General features: G+C 55.4%; 5 protein-coding genes across 5 annotated transcripts; 2 read left to right on the top strand and 3 right to left on the bottom strand.

Moving 5' to 3' along the window:
- Positions 1 to 2,562: 2,562 nt before the first annotated feature.
- CTHT_0051530 (uncharacterized protein) lies at positions 2,563 to 3,824 on the top strand (the record flags this gene model as incomplete). The annotated part of the gene is made up of 4 exons (XM_006695431.1): positions 2,563 to 2,671; positions 2,764 to 3,103; positions 3,157 to 3,661; positions 3,744 to 3,824. The coding sequence occupies 4 exons, from the start codon at positions 2,563 to 2,565 to the stop codon at positions 3,822 to 3,824; spliced, it is 1,035 nt and encodes a 344-aa protein (XP_006695494.1).
- A 760-nt stretch (positions 3,825 to 4,584) lies between these two features.
- On the bottom strand, positions 4,585 to 5,372 carry CTHT_0051520 (uncharacterized protein; the record flags this gene model as incomplete). The annotated part of the gene is made up of 2 exons (XM_006695430.1): positions 4,585 to 4,810; positions 4,873 to 5,372. The coding sequence occupies 2 exons, from the start codon at positions 5,370 to 5,372 to the stop codon at positions 4,585 to 4,587; spliced, it is 726 nt and encodes a 241-aa protein (XP_006695493.1).
- A 1,683-nt stretch (positions 5,373 to 7,055) lies between these two features.
- Positions 7,056 to 8,934, bottom strand: CTHT_0051510 (putative multidrug resistance transporter protein; the record flags this gene model as incomplete). Its single annotated transcript, XM_006695429.1, has 3 exons — positions 7,056 to 7,218; positions 7,408 to 8,247; positions 8,330 to 8,934. The coding sequence occupies 3 exons, from the start codon at positions 8,932 to 8,934 to the stop codon at positions 7,056 to 7,058; spliced, it is 1,608 nt and encodes a 535-aa protein (XP_006695492.1).
- A 964-nt stretch (positions 8,935 to 9,898) lies between these two features.
- On the top strand, positions 9,899 to 11,242 carry CTHT_0051500 (uncharacterized protein; the record flags this gene model as incomplete). The annotated part of the gene is made up of 1 exon (XM_006695428.1): positions 9,899 to 11,242. One exon carries the CDS (start codon positions 9,899 to 9,901, stop codon positions 11,240 to 11,242), a length of 1,344 nt encoding a protein of 447 aa, XP_006695491.1.
- A 730-nt stretch (positions 11,243 to 11,972) lies between these two features.
- Positions 11,973 to 16,922, bottom strand: CTHT_0051490 (uncharacterized protein; the record flags this gene model as incomplete). Its single annotated transcript, XM_006695427.1, has 5 exons — positions 11,973 to 12,048; positions 12,106 to 12,206; positions 12,334 to 12,756; positions 13,126 to 14,108; positions 14,600 to 16,922. 5 exons carry the CDS (start codon positions 16,920 to 16,922, stop codon positions 11,973 to 11,975), a joined length of 3,906 nt encoding a protein of 1,301 aa, XP_006695490.1.
- Between the last annotated feature and the right edge of the window lie 1,385 nt (positions 16,923 to 18,307).

Here is an 18,307-nt window from a genome sequence, read left to right as displayed (position 1 = left end):
AGAGAGAGAGAGAAAGAATGTTTGCTTGTTGGTTGGTCGCTGGAATGCGGGAGCCGCCGAGACAATGAAAGGGTGTTGTGGTTTGCGGTGGTACGGAGACTTAAGGAGCGAGGTAAAAAGATGGAAATTTTGCTTTGTGAAGATGATGGCTTTGGTGGTTGAGGATTGACCTGCGTCGCTCGTGACCTTGCTATTATTGCTTGATATTGCGCCTGCGCCCTCGGGTTCTCAGAGCAACAGCGAAGGGCGATGCGCTGCGAGACAGGCAAGCAGACAATAGGAAGGCGGTCTTAGTGGTCTGGACTTTCGGATGGAATGATGGATGGATGATGGAATGCGAGTGGCCAGTGACAGTGAGATGGCCTGTGATTAGGGTGCAAGCGGACGCGCAGCGCACAATCAGCTTGGGGGCCGGCTCTAGGCTGGAGCTAATGGCGGCTTTTGGCGTTGCACTCTGCGTGGCAGTCAGTTAAGGAGGATTACTGTGTTATTTGGCGTTGACGGCGAGGGTCACGGGCAGGCGAAGTTGGGGATGAGGGTGTTGACGATGCGGATGTGGTGGGCATCGACCTGCGTGGTGAGAGGATGGAGAGTTGAGGGAGAAGGGGGAAATTCGGATCGTGGACGGGTGGAAAAGTTTGGAGCCCTCGCGCAGCCATGGTGAGGCGGCGGGCGTCCACCTGTTTTGCCTTCATGCTGCCAAAGATTGCTAAGGTCAGGTCGGGGCAGACGGGGCAGTTGACTTGTTCGCACGAACCGAGGGGGGACACTGCGCGCGGAGTCTCCTTGTTCCCAACAAGGGAGTCTCGTCTTTGCATTTTCTGGGCGCGCAGCAGCCTGGTTTCCCATACTTAACCCTAACCCTGAGACGCGCTTTATTTTTTTCAGCCGAGCGCGCGCGCCAATCATACGCCGTTCCGCCGAGGAGCCCTGCACGTCTCCCAAATTGCGCTGCCCCAGGCTCGCCCTTCGGCCTTCTCTTGAGCCTTTGAGCCCTTGCCAGAGGAGCCCCCCAACAGGAGCCAGCAGCCCACAGACCAATTTGATCAACACACGAGGTGCATCCCGTCTGCGACGACAATTTTGTGCGAGCGAGTGGGCGCCCGCAGACCACTTGTCCAGCCAAACGCCCAAGCCAGCCGCAGGAAGCGCCAGACGAAGAACCAACGCCAGGATGTCTCATCTCATCGCCCTGATTTTTCTCCATTATCACACACTCGCCATCTGCAAGGACATCTCCAAAAGCCAAAATAGGCAAAAATATAGTGTGTGCAGGATGACGCCAGATTGACGGCCACTACGCTGGCCCGACAGAGAGAGTCACGAGCAAGACGCACAAAGTGGAAATTTCAACCACCGTCTCGAAATGGATCCCGCCCAAGCAGGCAACCATGGAGAAACTGCGTCAGGCTGGCTGCGCCTTCCGTCAGAGCCGACCGTTTTCGATCTCAGCCCAACGACGGTGGTGATTGGGCGGAACTATGAGGGTGCGGTACAACCAACGGATTTAGGATGATGACTGGAGGGTCATCAGCCCGCGATGGTTGCATCACCACCAGCGCTAGTCAAAGACGCGCAAAACACACTGTCTTAGGCCACACCCGCCACCTGGGCACATCTCATCCACATCCATGGCTACCTTATATGCCGCCGCGATACTGCGCCGAGAGATTCAGACTTGCTGGCCAACCAGTTGCAGACCTAAGTGAACTACCCCTAGCTTCTGCATCCTCACGTAGCCAAGATGTCTGGAGATTTCATCAACGATGATGAGTGTGAGTCCATCCATCGAGATGACATCATTTTGGGTGCGTCAATTTCCATGAGCGAGGAAAGACTTCTACTCTTCGATAAATTAACCTTCCCAGAACCATCGAAACCCGTCTTAAACCCTTTCACACTCGTTCCAAGGCAAGGCAGATGTCCGGCCACACCGATTCCTCGTCCCATCTCGGGATCCAAGACTGCGATGGATCGGCATCAGGATCGCCCGCAATGTTGGCTGTTCCAGATACTCCTTGGCATCTTGAAACGCCCAGAAGACAGAGCAGTTGCACGACGCGAAGGCTGTGCCAGGGATGCAGCATGCTGATGTCTTCCTTCGTCTGCCATCAACATCATCTGATTAAAGGTTTCTAAGTTATCCGCATTACCAAGCGGTAACGCTGAGGTTCGCTTGTATTCTCTTCCCAAGCATCAAATCAAGACCAGGCATTATACTTCTATGTCTACCAGTTTAGACAACGTATTCAACATAAGTACTATCGTCATAATAGACTGTGTCTTCATTGTTCCCAGAAAGAATGTGAGCATTACATCGTCATGCCTACCGGGCTGCAGAACTCTCCGAAGATAATACGCTCCAAATCATGGAAGGCTCAAGGTTCTCAGAGCTCTCAAAAATATACCAGCTTTTGCTGCCATACCGGAGACTGGTGTTTCATAAAAGTGATCAGAAAACAACCGTTCCAAGCCGCCCTTGCGACATTCCAAGAACCCGTCCTTGAAACAATTGCATCTATCAACATTTTTTCGCGTCCTTAGTAATGCATATCGACAGCTATGCTGCCCTCTGAGATGGACCCTGATCCAACAGGGTGCCAGAACGGCCTGCATCAATATCAAGCGGCTCTCTCCCGAAAGATCCCATTCGCTCTTTGCGCGACCCCAGGTATAGCAGCTCTGGCCGGGACCGATGCGTTCATACCTGCTGCTGGCACAAACACACTCGTTTCTGCTTAGTTCCCTAATCATCGCTTTCAGGGGCCCTTACCGATCTGAAGCTTGACGACCGTGCTGTTTTAAACGGCCAGCTGGGCCTGGCCAAAGCGTCAAAAGTCAGCAGCAACACTGAGCTCACCCCTGAGGAGGTTGAGCAGATGCTTCGGCACCTGCGGGTCCTCCATGCTGCTCTGGCCGCCTACTCGGAGGAGAAGACGGAGACGGGTCTGCTCAGCTCGCTGTTTCACCTCCTGGGCGGTACGCTCCCGCCGTTCGCGGAGCTGATCGAGAGTGTGCGCAGGATATTGATCAGCGACAATGGCAAGCTTATTCAGGCCCTTGCTGTTGCTGGTCTCCTGGGTAGCATTCATCGCTCAGATCTGTAGGGGATTGTGCTAACTTAACCTACACCAACGCATCGTAACGACCACTCAGACGGTCACAGTCGGCCCTACTGGAATCTCCCGGGCCTACTGAAGCTCGCACGAATTTGCCAGTAACAACTGATCCCACGGCTACATCCCCTGACTCGACTGCCACGGATGGAGACATCACTGTCACGGTCACAGAGGCTATCCCTGATACCGCAGGCCCAGTGACTGCTCTGGACACCACAACAACCACTTCGACCACAACAGTCACTGGCTCGGATGCTACGTCAGCTGGTATGGGAAAATCGACCACTTCAGAGGCTGCCCCAATTAGGGATGATTCAGCGTCGATGGCTGCGGAGACCACCTCTGCCCCTGAGTTCCTAGATGTTTCATTCACGGATCCGGTGAGTTCATCTGATTCGGCATCGGAGACCGCCTCTCTCACAGATGAGACCCCGGCACCGACGACTTCGGATTCGTTGACAATTACTGCTCCCACTTCTACTGTCAATGAGATGTCCAGCTCTGAGCCTACTTCCGATAGTCTGTGTCATCTCGGCCACCGCGTCAGTCACAGACCCGACAGATGTCAGCGAGGTTCCATCCGCAGCTGTGAAAACTACAACTGATGCTGCTGCCACAAATGAGGTTGGCTGCGACTTCGCCATCAGAGGCCGCATCTGCGACAGCCACAGAGATCTTGATTACCAGCAAGCTTATCTCCAGTGACCTACCGCCTGTACCGTCTGTATCAGAGCTCCTCACCAACAGCTAGCTCGGCTGCATCCACCAACCCTGGTTCCAACCGACGTCATCGTCACTTGCATAGACATAGCTCCAAGCATGACTATCTCAACTGCTTCGGATGCCACGAGCACGGGGACAATCACACTGTGGCCTCCATTCTCTTCATGGTCTACTGATTGGGACTGGCCCGAATCCACAGCCACTCCTTCGGATCTGACCTCCGCCGCTCCTTCATTGACTGCTTCCGCGGATACTTCATTTCCTATCGATTCTGCCACCACCACTGACGCCGCGTCTCCCGCTGAGTCTTTTTTGCCATGCCTGCCGAGTCAACCTTTACCCAAGAGTCGACCCCATACACCTCTGCTACATCTACAGGGGCCTCCAGAGACATTTCAGGAACAGTCTCGTCAGAAATTCGAACCAATGATGTGACTGAGACCTCTGGGGTTCCTACCATGTCGGGGACGGCTTTCGGAGTAGAGAGCTCGCAAGCTGCTTCGGGAGTAGATGCAGTGCCGCCTACTGATCTAGCTACGTTGGTGTCCGCGTGCGCTCCTTTCGCTTCGGTACCGGCTGCTGGTCCATTGGAAGTCATTTCCTGCTACTGTCCTCTCTACTGGGATGTATCCTCGACTGCCGTTACCGCCTCTGAGGCTCTGACCACGTCAGCCCCTGACGCATCGACCACGGATGCTGCCTCAACGGGGACAGAGCCGTCTGTGACTAAACCAACGTCCTCTTAGACTCTGACTGGACCTATTTCATCGGCTTCAGCGATAGAGTTAGATACCGTGAGCTCGGTAGCGGAAGCATGAACGGGCTCTGCCCCGGCTTCGATAGACGTGGCGGCGGCGGCTTCGACAACGGATTTTGAGCCTTCTGGTTCAACAGGAACTCCCTCCTCTTTGGCCTCCGACAGTACCTTCACAGATGCCGTTACATCTGGAGTCAGCACTGTCGACTCCCTGGCCTGGTCACATCAGACGCTTCTACGGTGACTGAGCCCCCTGTGACCACGGCAACTGACCCTGCCTCGGCAGCTACTGCCGACACATCTGTCTCCGAGCTGGCAGAGACCACGAGCTTTGGTCTCTCGTTCTCGCCATCAACCACAAAGACAGGTGCCTTGTCACTTTCTAGCATACACGAGACGCTCCCTTTGGACAGTACCTCGCAGGCTGCTTCATTTGTTGCGACTTCTGGGCCCTCGGAGACGACACTTTTCCTTACGGCTTCGGAGTCAGGTGTGTCGGATGCTTCTGCCGTAACCTCCCAGCCAGCGACGTCTGACTCTACCACGGAGAGCACTGCTACCCTCTCGGACGCATCAACCGCCGAGCCCTCGTTCGTGTTGTTGTCTACTTCTCCTGAGTCAACAGACGTTTCATCTTTCACAGCCGGTTTGCCATCAATCTCATTGCTCAACACCACACCCACTTCCTCAGCCGAACCGACACCTGACCCGACCTCTTCAACCGCCAATGCAGCCGCTTCATTCCCCAGCAGTGCCCTCCCAACAACCACCATCCCAACCAGCGCTGCAACAACATCAAACAACTACCGGGAGTGGCGGCACTGAGGATAGCGGCATCCCCATTCCCTTAAGCGTTACGAATGATCCAACCCCTGTCGCTTCGTCAGTCCAACCTGTTGATGATGCCATCTCATCGAGCACAACTACCCCAGACAGCTCCGTCTCCTCGCTTCCCAGCCAACTGTTAAGCTTCGTTGGGGATATTACCAGCGTGCTTCCTGGGTGAAATAGCACGAGCACGGTCTTCGTGACAAGCTTGCTGCCCACAACAACCACAGGCAGAAGCCAGGCCTCTAAAAGCTAAATCCCAACCGCCAAGTATCCCCATTACAGTTGTATTCAACCCCTGTGGAGAAGCCAACGTGGTAGTCTACTACGACCGGTCAGAGGTCACAGCCCGGATCAGCCTGCTAGAGGTGTGCCAGTAGGAGAATGTGGATATCGTTATTTTAGGGTTCGTCATGGATGTCCAGTTTGGAGGGGAATACCTGAGGTTGCAGATAGTACGCCCCCCCCCCTTCAAAGCGAAACCTGAATTAGAGGAATGAGCGCTGACAGAAGCAGAGCGTCTCCATTGAGCATTATCACACCGAAGCAATGCAGAATCTTGCTCCCAGGCTACATCATTATCCGACTCTAGAGGAACATATCCAGGTGTGTCAGATTTGGTATGGGAGAAAAAAAAATAAGAAAAAACCTTTCTTCGCATCGGTGGGCCGGAAGCGTCGTTGCCGCTTAAGTCGGATGAGGAGGCGGTTGTGTTTGCGGAGAAGATTTTAAGCTTTGTTTGGACCAGTCACGGCAGAGGTGGATTTGATCTTGCAGCCGTTCGGTGAGGCTGCGGTGGATGGGTTTGATGTGAGTACGCCGTTTCTCATTTCACTGTTCTTCTCCTTCCCCTCTTCCCCCTACCCCCCCCTTTTTTTATTTCAACGCTTTAATCCCCATCCTCCATCAAGAGATGCTAAACTATGTCCTTGTAAAAGACAAACAAGATTCCTGCGCCACCCACTTCCCCACCGTCTCCTCGGCCCTCCGTACACACTTCCTTTTTTGCCTCAATGACTTTTACCTCTCTGCCTCCCCTGCCAGCTCCTACCCCGACATGTTCATCCATCCCCGGCTACCTCGCCCAATGCAACTTTGTCTGGCCGCGCTTTTGGAACAATTTTTGTCTGCGCCGTCGGCTCGCTTGGGCTTCTGGATCATTTCGAACGCTGGGCGAGGGTGATTGGGAGTGCCGGGGCGCCAATGAGAGACGCGGGATGGATGGAGACGCGGTTGTTTGTTGGTGTGGATGCCCAAGCAGGACTCCAGGGGTTGGGGTTGGCAGGATTGTTGGCGCAAGTCAAGGCGATTGCGAGAAGTAGGTTTGAAGGGATCATGGTGAGGGATAGGCCGATGGCGATGGATGGGGGTCGTGGGTGTGGGAGTGAGTGTGCTGGGTTGGTTGAGGGGGGGCGGGCGGTTGGTGATGGGAGTTGTTGGAATAGGCGTAGAATTATGTTTTGTAGAAGGGGGAGACGTGAGGGCGAGGAAGGGGGACCATTTTCGTACGCTCGTTCCCTTTGGGGGTACCAGTTCTAATTCTATCCTGCCCAATACGCTACTCATCATTACCATTATTCATATTCGTCGTTGAAATCTAACCCATCATCATCACTTCCCTTTCCAACTCACCTCCCCTTATTCAACCGTCTGTCCATCTCCACCCTCCACTCAGCGCCCTTTTTCCTCAAAGCCCAAATGGCCACATTCCCCGTCACCCACGCAACCAATCCCACCATCGTACACAACCACCCGTTGCCCATGGCCTCAATCAGCGGCTGGGCAACCACACTGCCAACACAGCTAAAAATATTCCTCACGAAATTATTTACCGCCACACCACTTGAACTCTTCCGGGGCAAAAACTCTGTCAACATCGTCGTCACCGCCCCAAACACCAGCATACTCCCACACCCAAAAAAGAAGTTCGCAATGGTAGGTATGATGAAGTGAACCCCCTTCTGGGCCGTCCAGCCATACCAAATAAGTGCACCAGGGTACAACGTCGAAGCAAGCCACATATTCTCCCTCATCCGATCCTCTGGCAGATACACCAACTTTCCCGGCTCGTTAGGATCCCATCTCCCCGCCTTGCGTGCCTCCCTCGCCATGATGCGGTCGATCCACCTGCCGCCGAGCATCGACGCAGCGATGTAGCCTAGCGACGGGCCCAGATAGAGCAGGCCGACGGGGATGGGACGCAAATTGTAGGGGGGCGAGGAGAAGGTGTGCGATACGGAGATGTTCATGATGAAGAGGGAGAAGAAGGCGATGGAGGCGGTGTAGACTGTGATGAGTACGGGCGGGTGGCGGAGGTGGGTTAGGGGGTGGAGCGGGGATATGACGAAATGATGGAAGAGGGATGCAGCCTGGGATATTGACGAGGCTCTGGAGGTCGTTCGAGTCAAAGGGTTTTTCTTGTCGCGAGGGGGGAGGCGGGAGCGGGTGAGGGTTTCTGGGAGACAGAATAAGAGGAGGAGGAGCATGACTCCGCCGAAGATGGCTAAGAACCACATTGTCGCGCGCCAACCGAAGCCTTGCGCGAGCGAACCGCCGATGATAGGAGACAAAAGGGGGCCGATCAACGGGCCGAGGTAGAAGAAGCCCATTGCGCGGCCACGCTCGGCGGGTTCCCAGAGGTCGGCGATCGTGCCGGCACCGACGGCCTGTACGGAGGCGGATGCGCCGCCGCCTAGGATGCGCATCACCACCAGCATGGCGATGTTTCTGCTGATGGCGGAGAGTACGGAGAAGAGGACGAAGAGGGAGAAGGAGACGAGATAGATTGTGCGGCGGCCAAGGGTTTCGGAGAAGGAGGACCTTTTTACACGAACATCAGCCCCTATCCACGACGTCACTCTGTGCATAGTAAGTAAGATGGAAAAAAAAAAAAAAAACGTACCACCACAAAGGAAAAATCGACATCGCCAACATGTAAAACGCAATTGTCAGATTCGTCACCGTCTCACTCGCGCCCAGGTCATCCGATATCGATGGCAGCGCAGGCAGGAAGATACCCGATCCCATCGGGCCTGCTGCTCCAACTAGCGCAACGATTGCCGTGATCAGCCATTTTGTACTGTTACGATACTCGTACGGCGACTCAATCTCCGGAATGATGGCTAGCTGCGCGAGAAGACCGCGACGTTCATTGCGAGGGACGACACGGCTGGAGCGCGCAAAGGAAGAGAGGCGGGTGAGAGGTTCGTCGGTGGGGGGTTTCTCGTTCGTTTGAGAACCATTGTGGTGATCATTGTCATCGTCATGATGGTCGGTTACAGTCTCGGTATGAGATGTGTGCCCCCCCTCAACAACACCAATGTCTGAGACATCCTTTTCGTCGGCGCCCTTCTCCAAGTCCGTGTCGGCGGCACTGCTGTGCTCCCGACGATCCAGCGGGTCCGGCACGGCAGCGTCCTCGGCCCGAGCCGACTGCGTGGAAGAGGGCTTCTTATCCGGGGCCGTGGTATAGGGATTAGGGATGAGGTCATCGACAGCCATGACCATGCCTCAAGTGTAGATCGGCAGGGAAGTAGGGAAATCACACCATATTGCAGGAAAACAAGAAAAAGAAAAAGAAAAAGATCGGAATAACGGAATAAAAGATAAGGATACAACTAAGGAACGGACCAGGCTATCTCTACCGGGGTAGCTCACTCCGAGGCACCACCACCGCTTCGGCAGTGACCCAGCGGGGCGGGAATAGCAGGCCGAGGGTACTACTGCTGCTGCTGAGTGCATTGCATGGATGGGAATGGGATAGGTCGTATCCACTCGGAAGCCGGCGGTCAAAGCCAGGGCTAGAACGCTCACCGGGTGGTGGGTAGAGAGAGTCGGGAAGTATAACATCCCGAAAGCGGTGCTTAAGTCCGAGACCAACGGCAACAGTTGAAGAGGCAGCTTTCGATGCAGTTGGTTAACGATGGGATGTGAAAAAAGGAAAAGGGGGGGAGGGGTTTATTGGTGGTCCCATGATCTGTGGTCGTGTTTGGTGCGGTCAGACGTTGTGCTCACTACTGTTCTGTCTTTTTTCAATCCTTTTGTTCGCCTGTGTTATCTCCTGCTGTGTTAACTTCGGAAAGGCCATATTTGTTCTATCTTATTATGTCATCTTAGACATAGCACAGCCAATAATTCAAGCAGATACGGCCTATTGCGTAACTATCACTGCTCGTTGTGAGCTCATCGTCATGAAGGTGGTTCCTATAGCAGGAGGACAATATCGGCTCAGGGTTAGGGTACATCGCATCCACGGCCATCCGGCTTGGCAGGGCCCTCCGCCCCACTACTGCCCCGCATCGACTCATCCAGGAGCCCCACCGAGATTTTCCCATCTATGGCGGGGTTAGGGTCCGTATCGGAGCTCTCACGGCCGAGAGTCAGTGACAACCACACCACCATCACCACCCTCACCATCTTCATTCCGTTGCCAACCATTAGAAACAATTGATACAAGCCCAGGTTAGCCATAATGTCCCTGACCAACGCCTCCCCTCTGGACGCCGCCAAAGCGGCCAAGTCGGCCTCCCACGTCCTAGCCACGCTGTCTACCTCCGCGCGCAACGACGCCCTCACTGCCATCCATGCTGCGCTGACCGCTTCCCGCGACGAAATCCTCGCCGCCAATGCCCGCGACCTTGAGCTCGCCCGCCAGGCCGCAGCCGATGGCAAGCTCAGCTCTAGCCTGGTCGCCCGCCTTGACCTGGGCAAGAAGGGCAAGTACGATGATATGCTCAAGGGCATCCTCGATGTGAGGGATCTTCCCGATCCAGTGGGCAAAGTCACCCTCCGCACGAAGCTGGACGAAGGTCTCGAGCTTGAAAGAGTAACCTGCCCGATCGGTGTACTCCTCATCATCTTCGAAGCCCGCCCCGAAGTCATCGCCAATATCGCCGCTCTTGCCATCAAATCCGGCAACGCAGCCATCCTCAAAGGCGGCAAAGAATCCACCGAATCCTTCATCGCCATTTCGCGCGCCATCTCCTCTGCCCTGGAAAAGACCTCCGTCCCCAACGACGCTATCCAACTCGTCACCACCCGCGACGTCATCCCCGAGCTCCTCGCCCTTGACCGGCACATCGACCTCGTGATCCCGCGTGGCTCGTCCGACCTGGTGCGGTACATCAAGACCACAACCCGCATCCCCGTGCTCGGCCACGCCGACGGTCTCTGCGCAATCTACCTGGAGCAATCGGCCGACCCGGCAACGGCGCCGGATATCATCGTCGACGCGAAGACGAGCTATCCGGCTGCGTGCAACGCGCTGGAGACGCTGCTCGTGCAAGACACCGCGCTGACGACCCTCCTTCCCCCGGTAGCATCGGCCCTCGCGGCCAAGGGTGTCGAGCTCCGCTGCGATGAGAAAAGCAAAGCCGCTTTGGCTTCGGCTCTCCCCGATCTTAAGATCGTCGACGCAACCGAAGAGGATTATTACACCGAGTTCCTCTCCCTCACCCTCGCCATCAAGACGGTCTCCTCCCTCGACGAAGCCATCACGCACATCAACACTCACGGCTCGCACCACACAGACGCAATTCTGACCTCCGACAAGGCGCAAGCCGAGCAATTCATGTCGGCGGTGGACTCGTCAGGCGTGTACTGGAATGCGTCGACACGGTTCGCGGACGGGACGCGGTATGGGTTCGGGACGGAGGTGGGGATTAGCACCAACAAGATTCACTCGAGGGGGCCGGTCGGGTTGGAGGGGCTGATGATTTATAAGTATAAGCTGCGCGGGCAGGGACATGTGTCGGCTGTGTATGGGGAGGGCGAGGGGAAGAAGAGGTATTTGCATCAGCCGCTTCCGCTGGAGTAAACAAGAGGGAAGGTTACTTCAAAAAAGGGGGAGGGGGGTCGGGTTTGGAAAGAAGAAAAGTGTATATATGTAGTTGGTGATTGACTTGATTTAAATACCCATTACTCTAAGGTGCTATGTCTTTTGGATTACAAGTGCTAGTGACAATTCTACGATATGTACAGGAGCATTCAGCAAAAAAAAAAAAAAAATAAAATGAAGCTAGCCTAAGGAAGGAGTGAGGTATAAATATTACAAGGACCCGAAAAGTGCTCCCCCGAGCATGTCACAACCAACCCACGGATAACAGTAATGTAGTAATAGTCAGCAGACAAACCCTTGGAAGTTATAAGAAAGCAAACCAATGCATTAGAACCAAACCAACATAATAAGAAACACAAGTGCGTTGTGTGTGCATAGGTATAAGCATATCCATAGCGTAAACCCATTCATACCTAAACCAGCCAACCATACCAGCCAGTCAGCCAGCCAGCAAGTCATCATCATTCAATCATCCATCAATCATGTATGCATGCTATGCATTCATCATTCGATATCCTCCATCCATCAATTCATACATCCCATAATCATGCTTTCTTTCTTTCTCGGTAATCTTTCATTCTTCATCTCGTCTCATCTCATTCATCATCCCTCCACCCACCCACATCACTCATCTCTTCATCTCCTCGTCTCTTTCTTCATTGTCTCATTCCCACGCCGGTCGGTCGGTTGGTCGGAGGTAGTGGCAAACTCACTTTTCATCTCTCTTCCCCTCCCTTTGCTCTTTTGATTGCGTCTTGCTGCCGTTGATCCTCTTCCCGGCGCATCTGCTCCCGGCGCATCGCCAAGATCTGATCAAGAGTAATGCGCTGTTGATAGCTTACAGGTGAGAAGGGATCTCGAAGTGAGCCGGAAGAGGGTGTTGTTGTTGTTGTTGCTGCTGCTGCTGCTGTTGGGTGCCAAGCCGGGTTAGATGAGACAAGGTCTGTGTGGTTCGGAACAGCTTGGTGCTGTTGCTGTGGTTGCCGACGCTGACTTGCCTGCGAAGAACCCGAGCTTCGGGCATCCCGAATTATGTCTTCTCTAATCCTTCTCGCAAGTCTATTCCGCACCTCCCGCCTTTCACGTTGATTTTCCTCAAGAGACTGTTGCTGTGTCTGGACTCTCAACGCCGAGTTTGACGGAGTCGAGGGAACCGGAACAGAATCCGACAGCGTCACGCTCGTCGTGCTGGTGCTGCTCGAGCGAGTATCTGTCGTCGAAGTCGAGGACATACTAAGCCTAGTCGTCATATTCACGCTAGGCGTTGCAGTCGGGTTCCTGTCCACAATCTCCCCAATCCGAATTCCCATCTGGTCAGCCATCATCCTCCCCAGCGAGCTCTCCCTCAACCACACCGCCCGACTGGCCATGCTGGGCGTCATAGTCGACAGAGGCGCCGTTAATAGATCATACATGGGATTATCGGATGGGGTAGTGGCAGGTGGCACGGCAAAGGCGCTCGACAAGATCTGGCTGTTTTGGTAAGGAACAGCCTGAGGCATCCGAGGAGGTAGCGGTATTTGAAGCAGCGAGAAGGAGGAGTTGGAAGTGCTCTGTGTTGTTGATGAGAAGGAGGAGGATTGGCGGGAGTGTGAAGAGCGAAGTGATATTCTGGCCGACGACGAAAGGGCACGTTGTGAAGCCCGGGTTGGCAGCGAGGGATGCTGGAGTCGCGAACTTGTCTCTGAGGACAGTGTGGAGGATTGAAGTCGTCGTCGAGACCTGCATGCTTCCGATGATGGCAGCGAAGATTGATGTCTCTCGTGATGAACAACAGATCCTGATGACATAGACAAAGAACGATATTGTGTTGAAGAGGAGCTTCCCGGTCTGCTAGTTGAAGTTAACCTGGAAGGACTGACTGGCAGAGGGATTCTTGAACCGGAATTTCTCAGCAAGGTTGATCCATTACGCTGTCCAGATTGAGTGGGCACCGTTGTCGATGGGTCACTCAAGTTGACGTCCTCCGTCTCACCATCCATCGACACCTCAAGAATATACCTCGTCATCGTCTCAGTGATCCGCTCCACTTCAATCTGCCTTCTCCGAAGTGAGACTGAGTACGAGCTCGCAGTCCTCAGCCTCTCTCTCATTTCACTCGTGCCCCAGATCAGCCTCCCAGAATGACAAGATGGTGACGGGAGAGTGGATGCTCGTGTTCGAGGCTGTTGAGTTTGTGACAGTTTCTTCATAGTTTTGCCGTTGCACATCTCGACTCCATCAGAAGCTCTCTGGGAGGCTGATGCGGTTCGCTGTGTCCCAGTTCTTGAAATCGTCAGTGACTGGGTTTGAGACGAGCCTGAAGATTGAGACGACTGAACCTGCAGTTTGGCCCGTTCGCGTGCCTCTGTCGATGGAAGGTTCCAGGGCGCGTTGATCTGCAGTTCATCAGACGTAGGAGCTGGTCGCCGAGCAGGGGGTTCCGCAATCCCGGAAGATGCGCCATCATCAGTGCTCGGAGCCCCAGCACCGCCAGCGCCAGCAGGAAGCTCTGTCGCGGTAGACGCAGCAGTAGATTCGTCTTCTGGACTATCGTCATCCCCCGAGGAATCAGAACTCGTCTCTCCAGCTGAAGGATTGCTCCCCGCGGACGCGCCAGCACTCTTGTCTCCTGCGTCATCGTTTTGCTTGGAAGATCCATTGTCCAGAGGCCCAATCGAAGCGTCCTTACTCCCAGGAGCTGCATCGCCACTCGTTCTCTTCCAGGACCCAGGATCACTCGCAGCCGAGGTAGGTCTCCTCCTCCTCCTCCTGGCCAGAGGGCTGGAACTACTTACCCCAGCCGAAGGAGCACCACTGCCCTCAGCCAAACCACTTCCCCCAGCAGAAGGTAGCGCGCCCGTACCTCCAGAAGGAGGGGGCCCCCCCCAATCTCCAAACCGACGACCCCGTTGCTCTTCCTAAAGAGCCCTTCGCTCCCTCTCCCGCTCACCCCTCATCGTAAAGTACCAAAGCATAATCTTGCACCACGTAACGATGAAGAACAAGACGATCGCAACAAAAACAATCGCCATAAACATACAATACTCCCACACCAGCTCCAAACAGCTATTACGAAATCTCCTCCCCCTCCTCTCATCACCCTCTTCTCCGCTATTACTGCCACTACCCCCTCCCGACCTGGTTGTCTCCCTTCTCCCGCTCCTCACAACCTCCCTCTCCTCAGGTTCATCATCCCCCCACCCCCTCTCAACCTCAACTCACCCTCTCCCGTTGACTCAAAACACCCACGGGTACCCTACCCCCGATAATGCCCCCCCGCACCATGCCCATAACTCCCCATCCTCTCAATCGAGCTCATAATCCCACTCGTCCCCTGCCCCCTAAGCCCCATACCTGAACTCGGCCTGGGAACCCCACTAACGCCCATATTCCCGCTCCCCATGACCGCCGCACTCTTCGTACGCTCGTGCGCCCCGCCAACCCGACTAGGGGCCTTGAGGCCCGACGTGCTGGGGGCACGCAGACCGGATGGTCTTGAGCCAGGGCCGATGCTCATTCGGAAGCTGGGGTTGCTTGATCCGTTGGACGTGGTACTTCCGCCAGAAGCAGACGAGGCGACGGATAGAGGGCGGTGGTTGGTAAGGGGTGCAGAAGAAGACTGTCTCCTAGTTGGGGTCTTGCTGGGCACATTCATGTTCGGGGCCGGGGCCGGGGCCGGGGCAGGGGCAGGCGCCGGCTCGGGTTGCGGGGGGTTTTGCTTCGGTGCAGGGGTCGGAGGCTCCTGTTCCTCAGGCCCAGCAAGGAAGCTCTGCTGCATGGCCATCATTTCCTCGGCGAGCATGACGAGCTCGCCCTTTTCAACACGCTCACGCTCAAGCAGGACACGCAGCTCGGCATTGTCGGCCTGGACCGTCTTGAGCACAGCCTCGAGCTTCTCGACCTCGGCCTCAAGCTCCCGAATCTGGGCCGCAGCACGGGCCCGCTCGGCCTGGCGCTCTTCCTCCAGCTCGGCCAGCCGGCCGGGATCGATGCGGTTGGCGCCTGACTCGCGGGCACGCATCTCTTCCTTCTCGCGGACGAGATCGTCCACCTGGGCCTGCAGCTCGCGCACCTTCTTCTCCCAGCGGGCCTCGTAGCTCTTCTTGAGCGCGGCAACCTTAGTCTCGTGCTTGTTCTTGTACAGGGTGTGCAGCTCGCGGGCGACGCGTTCTACCGCGATCTCAATCTCTTTGTTAGAAGGCATATGTGCGGCAGATTTATCGCCCGAGGCAGCAGCAGCGGCCGCGGCGCCGGCCCGCATGCCCGCCATCTTGCTCTCGGCATCCTGGGCCATCATCTCAGCAGCCTCGCGGCGCTTCTCGGCCTCGTCGAGCTTAAATTCGAGCTCCTCGCGCTCGCGCTGCAGGTGCAGCAGTTCCTCGCGCATCTTGCGCAGCATGGTCTCCATCTCGCGGCTGCGCTGCTCCCAGCTCTGCTTCTCAGCCGCTAGGGCGTCGTGAGCGCACTGGACCTCTCGCAACTGCTCCATGCACTCGCCCACGCGCTTCTCGGCGTCGGTCACGGCTGTTTTCAGAGACTGTACCTCGGCCTCCTTGCCGCTCAGCGAAGCTTTCAGGCTGCTTATTTCCGACATGAACTGCGACTTGAGCGATTCCAGCTCGCGTGGCGTGATGCTCGGGATGCTACGTGGCGTCGGGGCGGGTGGGACGTCCAGGTCGAGAAGGGTGCCAGACCGGCCGGGCGTCGCAGCTACTTGACGGGAAGGAGTCGCCTCGGGCTCGTACCGGCCGCCAGCACCATATCGACGAGCAGAGAAGTCTATGAGATTTGGCGTCTGGCCTGAGTCGAATAGTCCATTGGATCGCGGCGTTCTCGTAGGCACATCTCCGGGTCTCGCCCGGGGCGTCGTCTCACCCGTAAAACTAGAGAACTTGGCCGAGCTGTTGGCACCACGAAGTCCTCCGATCGTGGTCAGGTCCGGGACAGCAGAGAAGGTACTGAACGAGCTCATGACGCTGTCGTTGGCAGCAGTGTGCTCGTCCATCTCTCCATTGGCATGATGACCATTCTGGCTGTTGCCATCCTGCGACCCCGAACCCGCCATCATTTTGTTATTATCGTCGTCAATATCGAGCATCATCTCGTCGTTATCGTCGTCGTCCTCGAAGATATCGATCACGCGCTTCTTAAGCTCCTCCGACACCGGCAGGGAAGGCTTCGCGGTGTCGCTCGTCGTCGACGACAGACGCCTCTCGTTGTCCAGAGACTGCCGCGCCGACTCAGCAGCCACTCCCGGAGCGCTGACCTTGATAGGGAACCGCTTTATAGGCGGCTTCCGGGGACTTTGAGGGGATAATACGCTCTTTGCCCCGGAGGACTGCGATCCGTTCTCGCTCGTCGACTGACCTTGCTGCTGGGCGGCGTGGTTCTGCTGCAAGATCTTCAGCGGCGACAGCTCGGTGCCGGAGATGATGCGCGACCCGGGACGGTGTTTTGGCGGTGAGGGGCCGCGCGGGGTGGGTGTGGCAGCCGTCGTCGGCGACGAGACGTCGTCTTTAACATGCGACAGAAATGGAGAGCTCTCGCCGTCCGACGACAGCACGCTGTTCTCGTAGAGGCTGGACCTGTTGGTGCTAGTGCCCTGCTGAGACGGCGGCCGGGCTTCGGACGAGCTGTTGAGGGCAGTGCTGGGCGTCGGTTCGAGTGGCGCGACCATGGCTCGTGGACGGAGGACGACTGGGTAAAGCTAAGAAAAGCGACAAGTGGTAAAATGAAACAACAATTCTGCTGCAGACCACTAGGGATTCCGGCCTAGCTCAATTGTTTTTTTTTGTCCGATGATCACTGGTTTCGCGGCGTATGATGATCTGCCAGGGGCTGCGGGCTACCTGCGGGTGCGCGGACTTTGTTTTGTTTTGTGTTGCCCTTCTTCGCTCTCGCGCCTTCTGCGGTGCTGCTGGTGGTCTCCTGCAGGCTCCTGCGAAACAACTGCACTGACCCCCGGGAAATTGCAGTGATTGTGATCATTCATGCTACCTGCTCCCGCCAATCATAGCCCTTCAAGCTGTCTGCCCCCACCTCCCCTGCTGACACCTGCGTGTCCCGGCAACCACACAGAACCCATAGCATCACGTGATATTCCCATCAACATACATGAATGAAACGGCCAGCGGCGGACAATGGGCGGTTTGCTCGACGGGAAGGCCGAGGGAACAATCAACAGCACGCAATCAGGAGCAGGCAGACACGAGTAGACACATACACACAAAAGCATATACTGACTTGCTAGGTAGGTTACTTTACTCGACATGCCTGCATTATAGAGAAACGCATCAACGCCACAGCAATGAACCGACACTGAGGTCTAACTGGCATCGTCCTCCCGTGTATCTGTGCTGGCAAGACCCCTTTTGGGGAAAAAAAAAGCTCCATCATAACGTCGCTACCGGAGCAGCGCCCTCTCCCACTGTCAGCCCATCCCTGCTAGGACTTTTGCGGAAAGAAGGATCGTTGGTCGTCATCGTCATCACCCGAGAAAACACTAGAAAACACAAAGAAACACAAGCCGAACCCGCGAGTCTTCAAATCATCCCCTGTAGGTTATTCACAAAAAAAAATCCTCCTTTCATTGAGGGTCCGATACCCGCCGGCGGAACTCGATTTTTTCTACACCATGACAAACCGCCGCTTTCTTAACGGCAGGCTCCCGATCTCCTTGTTCCGCCCATAAACCAACTCTCCGCCGGCAGAACCTATTCCATCCGAGTAAAAAAGAAAATGAAAAAAAATGAAAAAAAAGTCATCACAGCCGCCTAGGATCATGTCAGGCGGTTTTCATCCCTTTCCGTCATTGCCCGAAAAAGACCAGAAAACAGACAAAAGAGAAGTGGTCATCAGCCACCCTGAGGTAACCTGTTCAAAGCAGGATCCCAGGATCGTTTAGAAATTAGACCCCAACTCATGCAAGACCATCATTCATCAAGCCATATACAGCCGTTTTCAGAGACATCCAGAAAACGGTGAACCGTACTTCGCAAGCGTCCTCACAAAAGGAGGTCGCTGCAGGTCATGTTGAACAAATACACAAACGTAAAAAGGAGA

The sequence above is a fragment of the Thermochaetoides thermophila genome (assembly GCF_000221225.1).
Source record: "Thermochaetoides thermophila DSM 1495 unplaced genomic scaffold scf7180000011820, whole genome shotgun sequence".
NCBI lineage: Eukaryota > Fungi > Ascomycota > Sordariomycetes > Sordariales > Chaetomiaceae > Thermochaetoides > Thermochaetoides thermophila.
Note: the sequence above shows the minus strand (reverse complement) of the source record. Positions and strands in the feature narration are given on the sequence as shown.